Raw genomic sequence first — 23,539 nt, 5'->3', positions numbered from 1 at the left:
AACAATTACAACACTGATTATTCTCTTTATTAAGCAGGTCACCACAGCTTTTTTTTCTCAAAAAGGTTGAAACAAGCTTTATTTTAACATACAAATCAGATTGTGTACAAGGCAAAACATACCCTTATAGAGATAGGCAGAGTGGGTCTCCACACACCATGTGTAGCCACTTGCACTACAGTAATCCTGAGACATGGACAAAAGCCCTAAAAATCTTTTTAATCACTCTTGTTATAGTCAACTCCATTTGGGAATTAAAAACATTATACAGTTTGGTGTCAGGAAAACAAATTACCTGTAAGGAAAATACCCAAGATAATGGTCTAACTCCCTGCTGTCATCCAGGTACACCAGCAAGAGTGCAGAACTTGAACAAATCAAGAGATGGAAATATGCAAGGTTACTTCATTAACACTGAAAAGCATACATAGAAGGATGCCAAGATATTTTTGCTACCTTCAACTACTACTGTCTTCATGAACTGTGCGGTCTATGTGTCAAGTTGACATATCCTACAAACTTAACAAAGAGTTCTCTACATTGTGTGTTAAGTTAGTAAAAAACCCCAACTTTCTTTGCTTCCTTTCAATATGAAGTTATATGTGATATAGAAATATTTTTAAAAGCAGTAGAACTACAGACATTTAAAGTCATTTCCCTAATATTAAAAGCTACTTGAACACCCTCATTTTGCTACAAGACTGTTTTTCATTAAATGACATCAAAAAAAGGAAGTCTCTTTTTTAAAAAAAGTTAAAGGTAAGGAAACGTTATAGACATGTTTGGAGTTTTTCTTTAGTTTTGCAACATATAAAAATAAGTTACACTATATATTATGGCTTTCATGTATTTATCTACTCATTTAGTATCAGAGTGCCATTGTGGATTTAAACACTAGATGTTGTAAATAATTAACCTGCCATGTTCTTCAGACTTTTTTTGAGTTTTGAATTTGTGAGAAGAAACAAGCAAATATTAGAGGGAAAATTAAGAAGCCTCCAGAAAAACTTAGATAGCAAGAAGCACCTGTAGAAGAAGTCTTTCAGAGAAATTTTAAGTCAACTTAAAATTTTCATTTGATTTTTAAAGCAATTTAGAATTGAAGTTTTAATTTAGTCTTCTTGGCAAAATAAAGGCCAAGCCAAATATCCCATGTACTTCAATAGTCAGAACTTCCTACTGAGCTTCATTTCATACCAGTACGCTACTATTATGCTACTGAAGTAATGACTGCTCTTTAATGGTTGCTAATAATACAAGATAATAGGATAATAAGATTTGGTATGCAGCTATCTGAAAAAGGCCACAATAATACTAAACCAACATGGCTCAAAACTGCAACACAACTGCCCACTATCAAGTGTTGTTCACTACCAATGGAAGGGGAGGTTGGGCACAAAAGGTGCTTGAGTCAGACTGAAAGACTTCAATTACACATTGCTGTATTATTAATGGCTATATTATTAATATACTTACATTTTGAAGACTAAAGTTGCATTCAAATCAGATAAGCTATGACAACATTCAAATACATGTAAATAAAAAGAATTCTAGATTCATAGCCAAAGTAGTAACAAAAAAATCTCATTGTGCAGTTGATGTAGTATTAGCAACAACAACAAACTTATGAATTCAACAAGACTGTGGCACTGAATTTGGGAATATTTTCAAGCTCTAGTTTTACTCAGGACAGAAGAGTTGCCAGCTGAATAAACTTAGGTGACTACTGTACTTTCCAGCTCTTTGTAAACAAGACTCCATGTTGTGCACAAAAGAGGAGTTGTCATTCCCCTTTTTCTTCAAGGAAAGTATCTGAAAAGCCAAGCTGTAGTGATTGCTTCTGACAGCAGTAGAATAAAGAAGCAGATAGAAAAGTAGGTGTATATATCAAAAAGTTCTTAGAGTAAAAGCATCTGTCCTGGTTTGACTTTGTTTACGAAAAGGCACTTTACATATTGCTAAAACTCCAGTACTGTACCTGTCCTTGGAGTTTTTCTGTTAGAAGGCTGTGTTACAAGGTGGTCAGCATGAGGATGCAAATGTTCTTTACATAGTGCCTATCTGCTACAAAATTTATAATTACACAAAGTATCTTACACCAGTTATTTAGAAGAATAGATTCATGTTCAAAATAATAACAGGTCTTCAAACAATACTTCAGTGATGACAGACGATCTGTCAGAGACAACACACCACCTGTAGTGAGTTCACTCTAATAAAACCAGCAATGTAAATCTTTCAGAAGTGAGTCCTCAGTCTTTTGTTTTCCTCTCGCAGTCTCTCAATTTCAGCTACTAAGCTTTCATTTACAGAGTATCTTTCAAGTAAAGCATGCATTTCATTCTACAGAAAAGAAAAAAGTCTCAATCAGTAGTAATAAAGTTAATAATTCCAGTTTTATCCTATTGGCTTTCATATTTCTTTTAAAAATGAAATAACATAGATAATTGTTTTTAAAAATTTTTGATAAGAAAAGTAAGATTTTCCCTTTTAAGCTGACATACAGTATTTTGATCATTAATACATTAGTGAATATTTTATCAAAGGATATTTTGCAGTTCTTCAGGATGAGAATCTACTAATGCAGATTCCATTAAAATGCTCAGAACCCAGACAACGTCTTTTTAATGCAGATCAAAAGAACAAAGATTCATAAAAAGGTGAAGCTAAAGAATAAAGAACAGCTCAGTATGTATAGAGTATCTACAAGTGAAGCTTTCTATTTGAATTCCATCTATCTTCTCCTTGCCCCAGCCTTTATAACTCCTGAAATATGGAATTCATACTTTCTCAACCCCTAGAGTCCCTTTATTAACCAAATAAAAAACAATTTAACAGATTCCCATTCATGCTTTCCCCTTCCTTCACATGAAATCCTCCCTTTCTTGGTCTTAATAAACAAAATAATTTTCTGTTTTGAGAGAAGATGGCATGCCTTACTATTACCAAAATTGAAAACTGAATACATTTCCCATCATGGTCCTTGTACATACCAACTGCATATGGAATTGCTTGATCATCTCCACTTGCAAATTCACAATATCTCGATGGCATGCTTCTCTGGGGGAAGAGTTGCAAAAGGAAGATGCTTAGACTTACTTAGGAAGCAGTCTCTCATACCCTCAGCACCCAAAACTCTATAATTCCTCACCTTCACTCTCATCAAAAGTCTAGAAACCCTTAGACCATGAAACATAATCTTCTACACCTTATTTTGGAATACTTTTGTTATGATATTGATTTTTATAAGTACCATTTTTTTTCAGCACATAAGAAGATGCAGGACTTTTCAGTTTAGAAACACAAGTATATACATAGTGATATCAAGATTCTTTTTCACTTGCAAGCTATAAGCTCCTCTCCTTTTTATCATTCAAAGCTAATTTTCAATCCCTTGATCATAAGCACTGCAGAGAAAGATACTTATGTCTACTGGAAGATACACCTTTTCAGTATAAGACTTTAAACGGTCTTTTGTAAAAGGGCCCAAAACATCAACTGTGGTAAGTGATACATTATTCTCAAAATCATGGAATAATCAAGGTTAATCTACATAAAAAGCAGTGGCATTGTTGTCTGCAAAGTGGACATGAATTTGTTAATTCACAGGCAACCACTCCACACTACAAAAACCAGCCTTGAAAATAGCCTCTGATCATGACATGAATACAACAGTTCCAGGAGCTGAGGAAGAACAAGGAGAACAGCTCACAGAAAAGCAGGCAAGCTGACAAGTTCTTCCTGAACAGTGCAGCACAGTGCAGTTGTTTGAGACTGAGTACTGTGCCATGGGTACCACTGGCCTGACAAAGTAAGGTGTTTCTTTAGTGGACACACACAGATCTTACTTCATTTTCCTTTCCTCAAACATACAGCAAACCCAAAGGCAATCTCCACTTTCTCTTTCCACAGATTATTGTGCTACAGAATTCCTACTGGAGACAATCTTCTTCAGTGTATCAAGTATAGATGCCAGCTAGCATCCTATAAATCCAAAGATGTAGGTTATCTCCCAAAGACAGGGAGATCAAGAAACAAACATCTTTTTGGAACCAAATGAATTATATATTATTCCTGGTCCTTTCCACAAGGTTCATGGTTTTTCACCCCCTTTACTTGAAGAGGAATGAATTTCAGGCAAGGAAGATAAAAATTCTTTCCTCAGGTTTCAGCAGGTGAAAAGTAGTTACACCAATGGGAAGCTTACAACAGTTCCCTTCCCTGTTACTGACCACTAGTACTAACAATAAAAAGTGGTTTACTAAAGTTTACTACTAACTAGTAAAACCAAAGTACTAACGATCTTTCATAATCAGTTTAAATGTAGCTGCAACTTAAAACTGGGAAAAGGGCCAGCAGAGCCTTCCAGCCACTCCAGAAAGTACAGGTCAGAGGAGAAACACAATATTTAAGGCTCCAGATCTGAGGTACTGGAAGTAAAAGATTGGTAAGCATAACTTCTAACTCTGGGGTGCCTAAACATAGATTTTAAAGAAAACACATCTGCAATACATAGACTGCATTTTAAGTTACATCAATTACATGTGCTCATCAGATGTGCGCTTATTACCAAAAAATCCCAGGGGAGTTTTACCATACTACATTTATGTAAAGACATTAAATAACATTAGATGTATTTTTTCGGTTGGCAGATACAGAACAGCCATATAGTACACAGACCTACTAAACTACTTTTGCTTTGCTTTTTGTCATCTAGACAGCAGCAGTTCCCCTCCCCTGCAATTCTCCATTATCTCCCTTCAACCTACGTCACCTTAAACACGGGCTGGGAAGTGATGCCCTAGATAAAATTCTCTTAACTTCTTCACCTTCTTCAAACTCCACTATAAATAGAACCATACTAATTTGACTTCTTTCAAGACAATTGGAATGTTGGTTAGATATCCACAAAGTAAGCTGACACCAACCATCACTTACAGCACAGATGTTATTTCAATGGAAGCTCCACCAGTAGAAATACACACACACTGTTTCACCTTACACATGCCAAGATATCAACAATCAAAGCCAACACAAGTCAACTGGCTATGTCAAATTCTCCTCACTGTCAACTTGAAATTTATCCGGCTGGGATAGGGAGATGAGCAAGGAGAAAAAGAAATCAGTGCAAGGCTTCAGGAAAAGAGTAGAGACCTTGCTATGCAGACTATATTTACCATCTGAGAAATATTCACTCATTCTAGAATCATCAGCAAAGTCATACATCAACAGCCCTCAGAGGCATCAGTCTAATTAGCCATCAGAGCTATTAAGAACTAAGTTTCATACTTAGTTTTTCAAAAATAGGGCTATAAACGGTGTAATTTTCTAATCCAAAGAGAAATTTGTTTGAGCAGATGCTGAAACACCTCATTAAGAAAACATGTCATTGAAAACAAAACACTCTGCAGGAACAGCAGTACCTGAAGTCATCCATTGTTTCTTGTATCATATTCTGAATGAAGTTGATTTGAATTGCTGTCAGAGGTGCATTCGGTCTGCTACTCCCAATGGTTTCTACAATTTTTTCTGACAATGAACTTGCAACTCCAGCAGTGACAGGTGATGTTATCTTTGAACCTTTACAATTGAAAATAAAATACTGAGAACCCTCATGATAAATAAAAACCACTCATATACCACGTTATTTTTTAAAAAATAATGATTTATTTAATTAATTTTACCTCAAATATTGCTTAGGAAAAAAAAATCAGATTTAGAATGAGTCTTTTCAGAGGCAACTAGAGACATTTTAGGAGGGCTGGCTTGATTTAAAGAACCAAGATCAAGCCCATTTTATCAGATTTCATGTCAGTTTACAATCAATCACACCTATAACTGGGCCAAAATTATCAACTTACTTGTTGAGGTAGTACCATTTACTGGTAGATCATATGCAGGATGGGCCTGAATATTCTTCATTAGTTTCTCATTTGCATCAGGAGTAGATGATGGTGGAGAAGGTTCTATGCTTGGTAAGCTTGATTTTGAAACCTGACAACAGAAATAATTTTTTTTTTATTTTAAAGATTAAATCTACTTGTTACAATTGTCTAATTGCACTTGAAGATAAAGTTTTCTGAAATGCACCTTCAAACATTCTTGCTTTTAGGAATCTGCTCAGAAATACATGATTTTCATTTCCTAGCAAGATATCTGAAAAATGGATTGCTAAAACATTCCAAATTGCCTCAAGTGGGCACAAAGAAGCAAGTGCAAAAGCGCCTCTAATTTTCATATCAAAAATGTTGTGACTAAGTTGTATCACAAACTCAGACTTCTCAAGAGCAATACAAAAGTAGCTAATCTCTGTGCAGAGGCACATCAAAGATATCTCATGAAAAAGAGGGAGATGGAGAACAGGGAAAGAAGAGAGTGGAATTGACCTAACAAACAATAATACTGGTGAAACCATCTAGTGATCCTTCTTAATTTTCTACAAAAAATACTCCTCAGGCTACCTGTTTTGTTTCATGGAAACTTATGTAACCTGATCTTATTTAAGACAAACATACATTTATCTTCCATTGCTGAAGGCAAATTCATCTAAATCACACAAGGTTTAACGGATTTGTGTTAATAGTGTGTGAACGGTTGCAAAATAAAATCAGATTGGGCATTATTCAGTATTCTTTTCTTCAAGCAGTAATATTCTGTCAGGATTCTAAAAAGAGCACTCATAACAAGAATACCTGCTTTAAAATGTCTTTAGATTCTTGTTTTCCAAGACTTATTTTCTTAGAGTCAGTCTCTGGATGTTCCTCTTCTTCTTTAATTGGAGATCCCACAAGTGCATGTAATGGGCTAGACTGTATCCCTTGTGCACTACTGCCCACTAGGTTTCTTTTTACTGGAAAGGCAATGGTTGGCTGTGGGAGAAAATCCAAACCCAACAGGTAGGACTGAAAATCCAAGCCTAAAATGAAAAGGGAAAGATGAAACACACAGGTCAACAGACACACACACCACATCTATCCCACAGTTAAAAATGCCTCCACACTCATACAAAACTGAATGACAAAAGAAATCACCAAAAAATGCACTCCACAAAAAACTACATCCTTCTATCCAACTTATGGTGCCCCCATCCTTATAAAAGTAATAAAACATGAAAAGTTCCTGGGTATCACTATAAATTGTATAAAGGAAAAAACCCAATCACTTTAGGACTGTGCTCTTGACCTCCTGTTACCATGTTGTGTCTCTCAATGTGTCAGACAATTCCCAGAAAAGTTGCTTCAGTGTCTGCTTTGGTCATTTGTTTTTTTTCAATGGTATGACAAAATCAGCATGTGAGAACTAGCACAGACCTCCAAAGACCTATCACTGGCATATGCTTACCATTTCCTTGAGGATCTTCAGTCACTTTATTTGCAATAATATCTATAAAACAGCAGAACACAAACAAATGAAGTGTTTATTTGTATCACTGCATCAAGTACACAATCAAAGACAAATTAAAATATCAAGTAGGTACAGCAGTCAGTCACAAGTGACATTTTGTCACACTAAATGCAGAGGAATGATGCTTTACAAATTCCAGTATTAGTAACTTACCATCTCTGACTGGAGAAAACACGTCTCCTAAACTACTTCGACCCAAATCATCAAAATTACTTAATTCAGCACTTTTCCCATGATCTGCTTCTTTAGAGGGAATGACATCCAGGCTGGAACTATGGGGAAAACCTTCAAAGGGCAATATCATTCCATTAGTAATTGACCTTTTCCAAAAATAACATACATTATGGCTAAACAATCTCACGCCAGGCATGATACTTGGGAATTCCAGTTAGCACTTCAGAACCGTCTGCAGGTGCCACTTAGAGGGTCAATATTAACTTCCTCATTTGGGCTGTCAACAAAGGTGACTACAACTAAAAGCTCAAGAGGAGGGTTGTAAAATTGGAGAACCTACCCATGCTCAGAGACATGTGTATGATGGGTGAAGCAATTTTACGGTGTATCAGGTGAACTCAAACTAGTGACTGCACGTTCTGCTAATAAAGTAACCACATTCAGATAATAAAAATTTAAATTTGTTCTGCAAGAAGAAAAATTTGCTGTACCAGAGTCATTAAGCATTCCAAGGCAAATCATATGAAACACCTTTTTAAAAGCTTACTTAGTGTTACTATATTCTCTGCTTATTTCTAATATTTGAAAATCAACTTACATATTCTAATATTAGAAAATCAAATTGAAGTTAAAATTGCAGGCAAAAAAAAAAACCTCAACCAAACTTGTTCCTAGACCTTTCTTCACTCTACCCTCAAGCCCCTTCCCTGACCTAATCCAAGAGGGAAAAAGCTTTTCATATGCACGGCACCAAGGACAGCTGTCTGAAGAATGGAAGCATATCTTAAGTCTAAAAAAATCCCCAGTAGTTACTCATACTACATTTTTTAAATAGGGAATTGAACTGTTCAGACAACCACCAGAATGACTTTCATAATTTCACAAAATGTTCATAAAACCTATAAGTATTTCTCTAGGTGGGATTACTTGTTGAAGTAATCCAAATATGACTGTGTGGGTGACTGCAATTAATCATGTCCAAGTATTTACATTAAGTGGAACTTGAGTCACGTTTACGATTTCACATTTAAATGTGTCAGTAGATTACATTTTTCACTCCTTCAGATGTGTCAATTGTGACACCAACGCAGGATTGCACTTGCTAGTTAAGTAAATACTTGGCATACTGAGTCAAATCAGAAGTGCAATATCAATCCATGCATCAGAATTTAGAGGATCTACATGGAAAAAGTGTAACATAAAATTGGGCCAAAATATCTTGTGCACTTTTACCCATTCCCAGAAATACAAATGTAGTAAGGTACTTAAAGCAGAGAACAGTTGGTAAATGGGAGTTTATGGGAAGCCAGCACAAAGTACATCCAAGTTTCTCATCACATTCTGACTTCATTTATACTTTTGCACCTTAAAAATACCTGCGACAAAAAGCCTCAATTTTACTTAAACATGTTATCAGATTACTGAATGCCCCTTATTTCTCCAAAGTTAAATCCCATGAACAGGTTCTAGAAAAAATTCCAGACAACAAATGAAGTTTGCGGTTTCTCATCCATTCCCATTTTTAACCTTAAAGACCATATCTTCTGCAGTATTCAGAGGTTTTTAACTTCTAAACTGAACACTCAGATGAAGGAAAACTGTTTTGTTTGGCAAGCCTTTACTTTGTTAAAACATTTATTTATTATGCACGGTCCCCTTTAAGGAGAAATAGCCATTACTGCCATCTTTATCTTCAAATAAAGACAATAAATACTATGTTTTGACCAAAATAAAATTTTCCACACCATTCAGTAATATTGATTACCAACAGTTCTTGCATACACAGGAAACATTCTACTTCACCTCATACTTCACTGCTTACCCAAGGGAGGTCATTAATACACATCCCTATGGACTGCAGTGGCTTATTGCCTAATTACTGTTACTAAATGTATTTCTCCTTATTTTAAAAGGAAGCGGGAAAGTGCTGTTACATTAAAATGGACTGAGGATTAGTTCAAAGAATCAAACTAGCAGTGTTACTGATTTGTTATTTTGCGAACTCTTGAATTAAATAAAATTTTAAGAGTACATTTCACACAGTGGCAGTTTTGGAATGCGCAGAATTCTTACAAAGAACTTGTTAATTTCAGAGGTATAGATAGCAAGTACACTTATACAACTAATCATACTTGTAACTATATTTAACATCTTTCCTACCATGTGATACTGGAATCATGCCTCTTACAAAAACACAGTTCAGTTGTCACTTGGGTTTTTGGACTAGGTTGCTTTTTTTCCCCTGTGTTTTCCTAGGTTGGTTTTTGTTTGTTTTTTTTTTTTGGATGAGGTCTGCTACTCCTATTCATTTCAAGAATTAAAAATCTTTAGCTCTGCATTCCATGCAGACATGCATCAGAAACTACATTATGTACATAACCATAATCTGCAAGAAGTCAGAATGCAAGAGGTAGTCCCACAGTATCACCACAATTTTAAGACTTCATGTGTCTTAAGCTTATAGCAGGACCCAATTTACCTCCTACAGTCTCACATGTCCTACAGTCTCTCAGCATGTGTTACACAGTGAGGAGGGAAAAGACATATTTGTGCAGGTACATACACACAGTACTTCCTAACAAATGCCCTTCCCTCAGTGCAATTTTTATACTGTAATCGTCAAAACACTGCTTCCATCTTCCCCATTATGCCAACTATTTTAAGAGCAGGAACACAACATTACCTGTTTTCTCCTGAAAAATCTCTCCTCCCTTATTCTCATTTGTAAATGTAAGATGAGAGGAAACTGTTGCTGATGCTTGAGAGGCAATGTTTTTGATGCCAGTATTTTGAATTCCTCCAAGATTACTGCCAGCTTTGACTTCTACTCTTTTGGACACAGGTTTATTTGAAGAACCTGTGATGTTAGACTGAAGAAAAAATAGAACCAATCACGAGAAGTTATTATTCCTTCATCCCAAAGTAAAATTACAAGACAATATACTTTCCTTTTTAAAAACAGTTAAAAAAAATCAATTCAAGTTGCAAAGGTTGCCAAGGAGATATGCCTTTATAAATATAAAGAAAAGGTATCTTCATGTAACTTCAAAGAGCTTGGGAAACATCCGTGAGGACCTCACAAGCACAGCAACAATTTAACAGTGGTGTGACCCTGCATGATTCAATTTTGATCACAGGTTTAGACACAGCAGAAAAAAGAGATTACAGTATTAGAGACTCCAAATTTTACAGGAATAGTTAACCACTAGCAGCAAGTGTGCTAGAGGAGAAGGAAAGTCTCCGAGTGGTAAAGAATCCATCTCAAAGGTCCTCTCAGTGTCCCCTAAATGGAAGCACAGGGTTTCTCGATACAGTAGAGCCTAATTAAGTCTTGGAAGAACCTCTTAAGTCTTCTCTATTATTTAATTAACTTCTACACTGTTTATAAGTGCTAGCAGAAGTCCATATATAGGACATACAAAATATCTTCAGATGAGCAGCCCAGTGTCTTCTCCTTAAGCAGAAGAGCCATTAGAGACTTTTCTGCTACTGCCTGCAAATAACCAGAGGTGCCATAAGCTGATGTGCAAAGGCAGCATATCCACACCAGAAAACCCAGAAGACTTCAAGTTCCACTTATTTCTACACTGAGGCCAGGAGTGGGGGGAATTCCATATTAACAATGCCTAAAACAGTAGTTAATACTAAGCAGTTTATAATTCCTGTGTTGGTATGATCCCATTTTGTTGGCATCTGTAATGCTTAGAAAGTGAACACTAAACTTTTTTCAGAACTTAAACTGTTGCTTTGCTTTCATTAATCTGCATATTGAACAATAAAAGTACCTTGGAAAAAGTGCTGCTGAACTGGAGACGTATGCATTTCACACAGCCTTTGTGAGCAGCAACTGTTTTCACTGGTGATGTCAGTTGTCTTAAGTCATACTGGCAGATCTTTCCTCGGGAACATCCTATAGCCAAAGTAGTACCATCAGGCATGAAGTCTACTGTGGTCAGAGGAAAATCAGCTACAATTGTTTTCAGTAACCTTCAAATATGAGAAATGACAGGATGAATCTTTTAGAAGTCACAAGTTGGACTTTTCAACACAGAACATCTAAAAGAAATATATATATATATATAAAAGCTTTCACAATTCAGCTACAGGTCAGTAGCTCAACTTCTCCAGTACCAAGTAAATTCAGTGAACTATTTTAAGAAACGGGATTAGGCTTACACTAAGCATTCACACTTAACAAGAAAAAATCTGCATGTGCCCCAAAAGACTTCATGAGGACAGGATCACCTTGCCTTCTTAATAGCAAACACCAACATTATTTACTAGTATCATCATTTGCAGCAGCAATCATACTACATACATCTCATCCTCAAGCTTCCCAAGCCTACCAACTCTACCCCTCCCACAGCTCTAGGAAAAACTTCAAGTCTTAGTTTGCATCCCTCTACTGCATTATTCCAAAATGCAAACAGACTCCTGCTGCTAGTAGGAGCTAGAGTAAAAGCACTACTCACACTAAAACCAATGTCCCACAAAACCACTTGCCATCCCATCCTCTATTTCTCATCCTTCCTGCTTTTTCATCCAGCATTCTCCCCTATCTCAGCAGTTCTGTGCACCACAGTTAAATCTTTTATCTTAACTAGAAAAGCAGGCAAGCTAAGCTCAGGTGGCTGGCACAGGCTGTACTGCCCCTCACAGAAGTTAACTGCTCTCTACCAACAAGAAAAGCCCATACACAAGCACTGGAGAACATCACCTATAAATTGGACTTCAATTCTTTCTCACATGCCTTGGGGTTTTTCAATTGTTTGTTTGTTAACTTAGAAAGCAAAACAGACTATGGGACAGGCTCTCCAGTAGCAATATGCCAACCACTTCAGCATGAGGGCTGAATGAAATAATTCATGCCATAATTAGGCATGTTTTTTCAGTTTATAAAACCCAAATAAGCAATCTTCTAAAATCAAAAGGTCTTTCATATACTCACTTTTTACCTAAAGTGTCATAGAAAATAATTCTTTTATCCAAACCTACAGTTACAAACAGCAGCTCATTGACTGGAGAAAAGCAGATTTCTGAGGCTGGTGCTTTATGAGTATTTTCAAAATTATGATATGGGTTCTGGCTATTTACATCCCAGAGAGTTACATTTCCACTGTCAGAAACAGTGCCCAGCAAGGATTTCTTAAAGGATGAATATTTCAAGTGTCGAATAGGCTGTAAAACACACATAAAAATGTATTTTAATACCAATATTAAATATTATATTAAATTATTTTCTAAAGACACAAACAGATTAGGAATACAAACTTAAAGTAGTCTACTAAGGCTTCCAACTCTGAAATATAAATAGTAAAACCAGAAAAAATAAATTTGCATTAAAATGCCATTTTTGCTATTGAGGGTGAGACTTGATTTTTTTACTATAATGGGGTACCATATGAGCTGATCGGCAAAATTAAGCAAAAGAAAAATGAAACGTCCAGAAAATTTTCTCAAATTTTCAGCAAATATCATGCCTTCATACAAAAAATTCCCATAACACATCTAAAATTAAAGTAGTGAAAAGGTACATTAGTTCACCAACTAGTCTTCTGCCAAGAATGTTAAACTTAATTCCCCTTCACTGACTTGAGGTACTTGGATATTGGCCAATTTGATAAAACACACTGACTCCAGAGTTCAGCAGGCAGGGAGGTCCTGCAGAACAGACTTCAACCTGCGGACTAAGATGACAGAAGAGGATAACATGTATCACATGCAGCCTTGCTATAGCAGAACCAGGAACTTAACCTGCCTTTCAGAAAAGCTATTTTGTTTCCACCACATTGCTTCAGAGGATGTTTCAGAAGCTCACTGCTCTAATACTACAGTGTTCAATTTCCTGATTAATTTTACTTATGACCCAGCTGTACCTATTTGCTCCTGGGACCATAATGCCCGTACACTTAAACAGTTTCCTAACTCCCCAATTCTGCTATCCTCTTTTAAAGAACAGCAAGCTCACCTTCCTTCGGGCTCTATTTTGCAATCAAAGAAAAATGAGAGTCCTCCAGGACTGTTTTTTCAGTACCATCAGTCTTTTTGCAACTCTCCCAGTATGAATCTTTCTTGAATATGGACAACTAAAATCTTTTACGATCCTCAAAATATTTGGTTCTTATTTGAGAACGTTTTAGTCATTGTAATTTTATATTAAGAAATCCAACACCTTTCCCTTGGGCATTCTGAAATCCTACTCTAATAAGAGCCTCAGTTGTCCCATAAATCTGGTATCTTGATTTCTACTCTGTCACAGTTATTCCTGTGTCTGTAGTTTCAAACATTTTTTGATACTGACACAATCCTCTCTTATGGGCAAATGCTTTCCCACTGGGTTTCATCATAGCTCTACATAGAATCACAGAATTGTTAAGGCTGGAAAAGATCTCAAAGACCATCAAGTCCAAGCCTTACCCCAGCACTGCCATGTTCACCACTAAACCATGTCCCTAAATGCTATCTGTTTCTTGAATGCGTTCAGGGATGACGATTCCACACTTCCCTCGGCAGCCTGTTCCAATGCCTCACTCACTACCCTTTCAGAGAGGAATTCTGTCCTAATACCCAATCTAAACTGGTGCAACTTGAGGCCATTTTCTCTTCTCCTATTGCTTGTTACCTGTGGGAAGAGACCAATCCTCACCTTGCTAGTACCTATTTTTCAGGTAGTTGTAGAGAGCAATAAGGTCCCCTTACGACTCCTTTTCTCCAGGCTGAACAACCCCAACCCCCTCAGCTGCTCCCCACAAGGCCTGTGCGCTCCAGACCCTTCCCCAGTTTTGCTGACCTTACTTCTACTATCATAAGGACTACTGAAAATATTAAACAAGACAGATAATGAAAGAAAATATTTGTTTGATTTATCAATATAATGAGTTTCTTACCCATCCTATCTAGTATTTTCTCACAAAGCACTGAATCAAGTACTTTACTCAAGTCCAGTCCAATGAATGCTGAAATATTTAATTTTCCAGAAAATGCTCTCAAAAGCTATTTTATTCTGGCATAGACCACACCACAATGCACAGTACTGCCTTTATCCTATTTCTGTCTTTAACTTCCCTTTGATGGAGATATGTGGTGCTTCATATTCCTCCAGCATCACTTCCAGCACTTGCATTGTGTGTCTTGCTGGAAGCCAAATTGCTTCAACCTGCTTTAAAGAGGTGGCACCTTCAACTGCATATTCAAATAGGAAAGACTACAACTCTTCATCATTAATATGGTCCTCTACTGGTCACAATTTTATCATCATTTTGCTCACATTGAAAAAAATACTGAGAGATTCAGGAGTAACAGCTTTAATTACAAACAGGATCCCCATGGGAAATATTCCTGACCCTCGCAGTTCTCTCAATTCTTCACCTCCAAATACCTTCCTCCTTACTGGCTGGCATCTGCTCATGTTTCATTTTCTCACTCCTGTCCTTCTGCCCATCAAGAGTACTTGCTTTTAGCTCTTCTCAAACCTCCTTTGCTATCCTACCAAGCCAGCAATTTCCTTTTCTCCTTTATCCTTTTAATCTTAAATCTGGGCAAGTTCTCTATTTTCTTTCATATGCCTACATTCGCCATATTATCACTGCTCCCCACTTTTAGCTTTAAAAGCTGACAAACCTTTCACTATATGGAGTGGCCAGAATCCATCACACTCCTTTACAAATCAGCCAGCTGTTCAAACAGCTAAACTAAATCCTGTTGCTAGGAGAATTGCACCAGGCAGTGAAGACTTGAACAAACATTATATTTTGAAACAAACTTTAATTTATCCTCACAACAGCAAGCAGACAAGAATCTGGTAGTCTAAATTAATGCCAATAGCAAAGACAAATTATGGGATCTCCAAACAGCTCTGCAAGAACTCAATTCTAATAAAACACAAAAGTGTTCTAAATTAAAATCAATTAACAGACTATAGGCCAATGGTCCTACGAAAAGAATTTTGTTTAGTCAGAGAAAGCACAGCAACCGTGGGCTCTTTGCCTACTTGTAGAACCTACACAACATGACAAATTAACTGGCATGGAAACTACATTCCAGCATGCTGAATCAAACACAGACAAGCTAAAATTTTTAAGGTTAGTTAGACTTCACATTCCTCAATTCTAAAAAAAGTCACTATGGAATGGTGACCCTTCCTAAGCCAGAAAACTAGCACCAGGATCAAACAGTATAATACACTGTTTATCTATTCAAGTTTACTCTTAAGGAAACCCGGCCCCTAAGCTATAAATCAAGTAAAGGCTTTTTAAATTTAACAGAATTACACAAGTCTTCAGATACTTTCTTCTCTGTAGAATCAATTCTCCAATTCTCCAATTAAAACCCAAAACAATAATAGAGCCATTTCTGCACATAAAAGTAAGAAACACTTTTAGGATCAAAGACAAGCTGGTAAACTGGGACATCCAACTAGCCAATTCATTACAAAATCATAGTTCAATTCCACTTTAAATGAAAGCTATAATCAAATAACTGCCCTCCTGAAGAAAATGTAGTAGACCATTCAGAATGTGAACAGGAGCTCTTTGTTTGCAATTACTTTAACACATCAAATCGCTTTATCCACCCTAAAGGTCACTCAGCTTTGCAGCAGACTTCTTGATTTCATCTGACAAAATAGTTATTCACGGCATCTCTTACTCCTAATCACTTTCTGGTAGAAAGAACTGAATATATCAAACAGGTTCATGCAAATCATCCTCACAAGAATTTCTTCATTTTCCAATTAACTAGCAGCATAGTCTGCACTCTGGATATTCACCTCAGCTCCATAATCCAGCCATGGACCTCCCTGCTCCTGCCTCACATACACATTCCTCATAAGACTGTAACAATCAAGTCAGAAAAATGACCTGACTATAGAGATGGATTTTTGAGATCAAACCAAGTATGAAGTACGATTTTACTTCAATATAAGTATGAGACTGGTGATGGATCAAAGCCACTGCAGCACCTAGGAGCAGAAATAGTTTAAACTTCACAGAGATTTTTCATCAGAAAGTATACCATAATTCCCGAGATGCTGTAAGATTGTAAGAGATTTTTCACCATGTTATACTGTTCATGCAAGACAGGAGAAGAATTTAATTTGACACTATCTGCAATCTAAGAATGAAAAAGCTGTTGCAGTAACAGAAAAGGAATAAGTCACAACTTCAGCATTCCTTGCAACATTAAAGGTCAGGTTTAGGACCAAAGCAACAGTTCTGCACCCCCTAGGTAGCCCCTACCTCTGTAAAAATGATTCAGTAAAAAATGAAAGCATGGCTAGAACTCAAATACTGGCTATCCATAAGACAAGACAATTCTCACTAAGAGCACACACTGGAATTTCCAGTGGGACAACACAGCTCATTTACTACTGCAAATGCTCTTGTATCAAGGAATTCCCCTTGTGATACCCACTAATTCTTTTAATATCTTTTGCGTAGGCAGAAAGGATTTGCAGTGGCAAACCCTACCAAGATTCTTAGGTAGCACATGTGTTTTGTGTTTGCCTTCTGCACAATCTTCCTTCCAACTAGTTCTCCCAAATACTAACTAAACACCTAAGTAGGTAAGATAAAACCTCATTATTTTTCTCTTGCAGCATCTGTGCAATTTAAATCTCCAGATTAAATAAACTTATTTCCAAATACAGATTTGTATTCACCCCTCCAGTACAGATAGCTTTGAATAAGTTAGAACCCAGACTGCATGGTCTTTGCCCTCTGCAACAATATACACTGAGTGGTGAATTGAAATCCTGTTTTGGTTTGTAAAGCCAACTGTGCTTTAATCACTTCTAAGATATCTAAAAGTTTCTTCTTGAGGAGCCAGTGTCTACCAAGCAAAATCTGCTCTAACCTGTATAGAAAAAATGGCACTCGAGAAATTCGTATTTCAATGCTACCTAGTATTTAAGGCTATAATGCACACAGCAGTCTGCTTTCTCCTTTCCTTAAGGGCACTCTTAAAAATTAAAATGAAACAGAATATCAAAACTTAAAAACTCTCGATACTTTAAATTGTACTTGAATTGTACTTTCAATTTCTAAAGACTGCAAATTAAGCTCAGTACCTGAAAGGAACTTAACATAGATAGCCTACCTGTCTGCTGCCATAACCAAAGGGACTACTTGATAAATTGGTGGTAACACTGTGTAGGATGATTTCACCACTCAAAGATCCAGAAACAATATAACCATCATTCCAATTATATGCAACACATGTGATTTCATCTTTATGTTCCTGTGGGAAAGGGAGGTTAGAGGGACAGTGTTAAAGACATTCTTCCTAATTTATGCTTTTGCAAAAAAACTTCAGCTGATTTTTTCTCTCTGTAACATTTTAAAAGACTTAAGAGTTGTTATGGAATATCACAGGAAATAGCAGCAAAACATACCAAAGATCAATCATAATCACTCTCTGATTGTTTGCATTGGGTGGTTTTAATAAATTAGTCAAGATGAACATATAATTATATACAATATTTTAATATGACAGCCACAGAGACATTTACCACAGGTGTTGAACACTATTTTAAAAGCGAAGTCTCCCAGAAACCAGTGATACTTGAATATACTTCCTGTTAATCTCATGTACTACTTCTGATAACTTCCTCTTCTGTCACTTTTAGACCTAACACATATATTTACCAACCAGTTTTCAGTACACTCATTTGCAGTGATAATAGTGTGTATAATGAACATATTATTTCTCCCCTATATTCCTATACAAGGGAAGACAATGAAGTACTTCTAACCCAAAAGTTAAGAATAGATATTTAAAGTATTATATTGGATACCTAGAGGTTTTGTTTCCAGTTTTGTAACTCTGAAAGTCCAAGAAAAAAAGGATAAATCAAAGCTGAAGTTTCGCAATCTCTTAAAACAGAGGTGCTAAATAAGGGCAAACCATCTACTGAAGGCACATGGGAAAGATACTAAACAATCCTACGTTTTGTGCATCATAAAAAAGTTCTAGAGAATTCATCCTGGATCAGTTAGAAGACAACCATCCCAGTTTTGCACAACATTAGTTCTGCTACAGTATTCAACAAATAGATAAGTGTTTTTTCATTCAGTGTATCAAAACCAGCAATTACGTGGAATGCAACTCCTGGAAAAAATCCCCTCAGACAACACCAAAAAAAAAAAGAAGTCTATTCTGGAAATTTAAACACATATTATTATGTGTTTAAATTGTAATTTTAATTTCAGAATTGCACTCTGAAAACACCAAGTTACAAATGTTCATTAAATTTGCTATTTACAGCACATAAAGAACAGAAACTTGAACAAGACCCAGATGTGTGCTAGCTCCTATCTGTGAGCTTGATCCAGACAGATGCCAGACTTAGAGATAGTACATTTTTTACAGCTGGCAGCAAAACCTGGGAGTGGAAAGCTACAGCTCTTCCTCAGCCAAACTTACCTTTAGGCTGCGGTAAATCTTTCTGGACTTCAAATCCCAGATATTAACTGTGTTATCAAGGCCTCCACTGACAAGATACGACGAACTAGAATTCAAGCTCACACATGTCTGTTTTGCCTAATGGAGAAAGAAGAAAATGTATGCTAAAGGTAATTAAGTGATTTATTCAAATCTACTTCAAAGCACATTGATGTGCATTTCCATTTTCATCAGTACAAATAGTCCCAATGACAGACAGACCTATTCATACTCTACAGCCATTTCCTATCAAAAGGCATTTAAAATCAAGTCCAGTTTGGACATAAATTTAATATATTTCAACATATAAGTATATTAATTAATAAACCTTCAAATACTCACATTTCCCCATTCTCATTTTAAATTTTTTGGCACCTTTTCCTCCAATATGCATTTTTCCTTTAAATTATAGCTCCATAAAGAGCAATCATAGTATTTTATTCAGGTACTCAGTTTTTTTTAAAGAAATCCTAAGTTAAAGGAAAAAAACTCTTAGAAGAAAATCAAGAAGTTGTCTAAGTTACGTACTTCACATTCCCTGAACATTACAGGGAATATTATAGCAGCAAACCTCATAATGCAGTTAAGTGGTTCTTTTTAAAATAATCACTGAAGTACCAGTTTTTGAAAAAAAAGGTCAATCTTAATGATTGGCCTACATTGAGGACAAATTGTTATTCAGTTCCATCACACTGAAAATTCACTTTTAAGTTTTCAAAATTTGAGTGAAGAAAAAACAAGTCCATCTAATTATTGACATGGTAAAATTGCAAGGGATTGCATTAGTTATAGATCAAATTTAGTGAAATCTGCAGGACAAACACCCCACCTTTGAAAGAGTTTGCTTCAGCACCCTAAAAGCAAGGTTTGAACAACTTTTCAGAAAATTTCCAGTCCAAATTAGCATTACAACAGCTATCCAAGGAGAACAATTAGAATGGTTTAGAACACTAACAAGCTATTTAAGTGACCATGTGAAGAGACTCTTCTAAAACTAAGTCCAGCTTTTTGAAGCTTTTAACTAGAGAAAAAAGAAGCCTTGAACACAACACAAATTCTCTACCTTCTTGCAATACAAGTTGGCACATATATGCTCCAAGAACAACCCCTCCACAGACACTTATGTTTTCCAGTGTACATTTCATAGGCATGCACAATACTGACAGCTCAAGCTGGAAAATGAAATTCAAACTTGAGCTATTCCATCTCCTACACATCAGATCACACCTGAATCACTGACTGCCTCAAGTTATCACATTTGCATAACTGCAACTGCATCTGTATCTTCTTACTGACAGAACTATTTTAAAAGCACTATTGCCCCCACTCTTTATACATGTTTAACAATACACAGGGAAATGTTTTTACGTATGTGTCACAATTCTGACAATACCAAAATTACATTGATCCCAATATGCAGAACAGATGTGAGACACACAGGATACCAGCTGAACTGGGGAAAAATGAGGGAAAGGCATTACTCATACTTACTCCTTCAGCTATTTCAAAGAGTGGGACAGGTTTGCTTTTACAGCTTGAAACAACTATTTTATCACCAGCAGCAGAAGCAGTAGCCAGGTATCTATCTTTGTCACAAGTTAAGGAACATAATTGTAGGATACTGGTGATTAATAAAAGCAAAAGGAAGTTTCCTTTATTGAACAGAAGACAGATTGGCTAAACAGTCTAAAGCACTGGACCTTGAAGGGACCTAGAAACAGAAACATAAGGCTATTTTCCAAGCTTTCATTAAGAAGCTCTTGAATTAACTACAGCCCTCACTTGCCAATACAAGACAGACAGCAATTTCTTTGATAGAAAAGACGAGAAATATCTGCCAGGTATTATTTAAGAGCTCTTTACCACTAAGGCAGCTTATCTAGTCTACAATTCTGCTTCCCCACACCCCCAAGTAAGAGCCCCATTTATCACTAGTTCAAAGGAATGTCTGTGGCTGTTAGCAGACTATGGATTTAAAGAACGGTCCTGGTCATGACAAATGTTAGACTACTTAACTATACAGTTTCCAGAGTACAAAGAGCAGTTGCCAGTTTCTCCCACTCTGTACTGAGAAAAGAAAAACAAAAGCCCAAAAAGAACCTTTTATGCAACCAAGTACCCCAAAGTAATAAGAACATTTATAGAATTACAGAGCAGGAAAACTGCATCTGCACCACCACCAAACAAACTGAGTAATCATTCAGTTCTGGCCAATGCCCATTGTGATTTTGTATTTGCTCATTTAAGAATAACACAGGCTAATTGGCTGGATTTAACAGAACAGAACCATCAGGCAGAGTAGTGCTTGCTATTGCTTTCATTATTTTAAGGCACTTTTGTCTAATTTTACAGAACTATGCATAACCAGAACTAATGCTTTATCCCTAACGAGCTGACAAGTCTATAAAGGACTTCATTGTTTCAGTCTTGGGAGATGAAGAGGAGACTTGGTAGAAGAAAGCATGTAAGACAGACTGACTGTAGATAGAGTTTACTAAACACATACTAGTGTGTATGCATACACATGAAAACATTATATCTGTGTTTGAAATCCTCTGCAAGCTCCGTAGCTAAACCATTTATTTGTCTTCCAATTGGTGTAACATTTTTTCTCATACATTAACTTGGAGGACAGACATTCAGAACTTGCAGGACTCATATGCTGTGTGCCAGCATCCTGTCCTCCTTCTGCATCAAGATGAGGCACCACCACCTTCTCCTCTGACAGCCACACAAGCCTGACAGCCCACAGAGATTTCTCATATGGTCATCTAACACTTGGCCCCTCATACCATTATCCAAGAGTTCCCTGGCTTCCAAGTCAGGGGTGAAAGACCTAAATGGGTCAGATCCGTTTTGATGACAAACCACCACCATCCCATGAATGTTATTCTACACAACAGCACGTTTGTGCTTCCTCTCCAAATGCTACAAGCACTGGAAAGAAAACCAGTGCTTAGAGGTAAGTGAACACTATCAAAGACTATTAGAATCAACAAGAAACTGTCCCACCAAAAAAAAACTTTGATTACAATTTTCCTCACTATACTATGTATAGAATTTTACTACAGTAAAGCAGTTGCTTTGCTCAAGCTTGTCAGTTAATTAAGCACTGTCTTGAAAGCAAGTATCATAACTACTGAAGAAACAAATGAGTAAGCTTTACAGTTGGCAGGGAATTCAGGCATATTACAGCCATTAGAAAAGTACTGGCTCCTGAGATGAGAAACTTCTTCAGAAGTATTTACTGTCATGAACTCATTCTGTAAATCCCTTCAGCACGGGGAAGTGCAAAACTGTGGTCAAAATACAAACCAACATATTTATGAGAGAATTCAAAACACGTCAGGCCTGTGTTTTACAAACATTTCAGTAAAAAAGGAAAGATAAAAACACTGGAATTTTGCAGAACACCCACAGAAATATGACTGAAACTGTAAAGGATACTATTGCTGGCCCAGCACAGTGAACTGACTGGATGTGAGGGTGTATGTGGGTTGAACTGCTCCACCACAGTGAAAGATGAGGAATCCCATATTTTAATGTCATCTCCTGATGATGCAAAACGTATGCTTTCTTGCATGGCTGCACCTGTTCTGGAAAAAATAAATGATTAAGTGAAAACATATAAAATAAAAAAATAAACCAGGCAACGTAACAATTCAAAATGACAATTTTAAATGGTACAGTTGACGTTTTCTTGACAACTGCAACATTTACTTGGAGAGTTAAATAGTTAGTACCGTTCAGCTGCATACACGAGTGGAAACAGCAGCCACTCCCAGCTTTTGCTGCTTGAACTCTGGCAGGAAATGCATGGTTTCTTTTTCACAAAGCCAGCCCCTCTATGGCACCAAGCGACTAAAAGGAAGCCTTTATCTCCACAGTTCGCAGCTGCCTACCAGGAAGCCCTGAGTATCTGAAGGACCCACTTCCCACCAGCAGATGGGGATCTACAAACCAGAATCAAACTGTTGCAGGGCAAGGCTGCCAGTACGGACCTAAGGGACTCACTTCAGCGTTCATCTCACCACTCCAAAGAAGACATCCGAGAATCCTTCAAACTAAACCTTTGACAGTAGAATACGAGCGACAATGAGTCACCTTTCATCACACCTTACAATCATTACGAAGCAAAAAGGCACGAACAATGTACTGCTACTTCTTTTGACTTGACACTTTTTAAGACTTAAAGCCAGGTGAACCGACGCCTGGTTTGAAACGCTGACTCTCGGCTTTTTATTCTTCGTAATTTAAAGCTATCAACAGACAAGGACTGCAAACGTGAGCCTTCGCTTCAGCTGAGAACACAACCAGCCCTTAGCCAAAGTTTGCAGGACGTTTCCACACAGCTTTAGGCCATTCATTCTCACTGCCGGGACTGTTAACACTCACAAAACTACACAAGAAATTCAGGGTCCACATACGCCTTCCCTGGGCAGCAGCCCGCGGAGCCGCTGCTCGCTCGGAGCTTGTCTCCCGCCCCGCAATTCAGCCCCGGAGGCCGCCGGAGGCGCCGCAC

General features: G+C 37.0%; 1 protein-coding gene across 1 annotated transcript; it reads right to left on the bottom strand.

The window, feature by feature from the left end:
- Positions 1 to 48: 48 nt before the first annotated feature.
- On the bottom strand, positions 49 to 22,760 carry NEDD1 (NEDD1 gamma-tubulin ring complex targeting factor). Its single transcript, XM_005421609.2, has 14 exons — positions 22,465 to 22,760; positions 20,509 to 20,603; positions 19,000 to 19,116; positions 17,674 to 17,814; positions 12,527 to 12,756; positions 11,364 to 11,565; positions 10,262 to 10,448; positions 7,558 to 7,689; positions 7,342 to 7,383; positions 6,693 to 6,916; positions 5,862 to 5,994; positions 5,424 to 5,580; positions 2,994 to 3,060; positions 49 to 2,343 (listed from the first exon to the last, which is right to left on the bottom strand). Exons 1-14 carry the CDS (start codon positions 22,598 to 22,600, stop codon positions 2,239 to 2,241), a joined length of 1,968 nt encoding a protein of 655 aa, XP_005421666.1. The 5' UTR covers positions 22,601 to 22,760; the 3' UTR covers positions 49 to 2,238.
- Between the last annotated feature and the right edge of the window lie 779 nt (positions 22,761 to 23,539).

The sequence above is a fragment of the Geospiza fortis genome, unplaced genomic scaffold (genome assembly GCF_000277835.1).
Source record: "Geospiza fortis unplaced genomic scaffold, GeoFor_1.0 scaffold186, whole genome shotgun sequence".
NCBI classification, from domain to species: Eukaryota; Metazoa; Chordata; class Aves; order Passeriformes; family Thraupidae; genus Geospiza; species Geospiza fortis.
The sequence above is the reverse complement of the archived record's forward strand: the minus strand, read 5'-3'. Positions and strand labels throughout refer to the sequence as shown.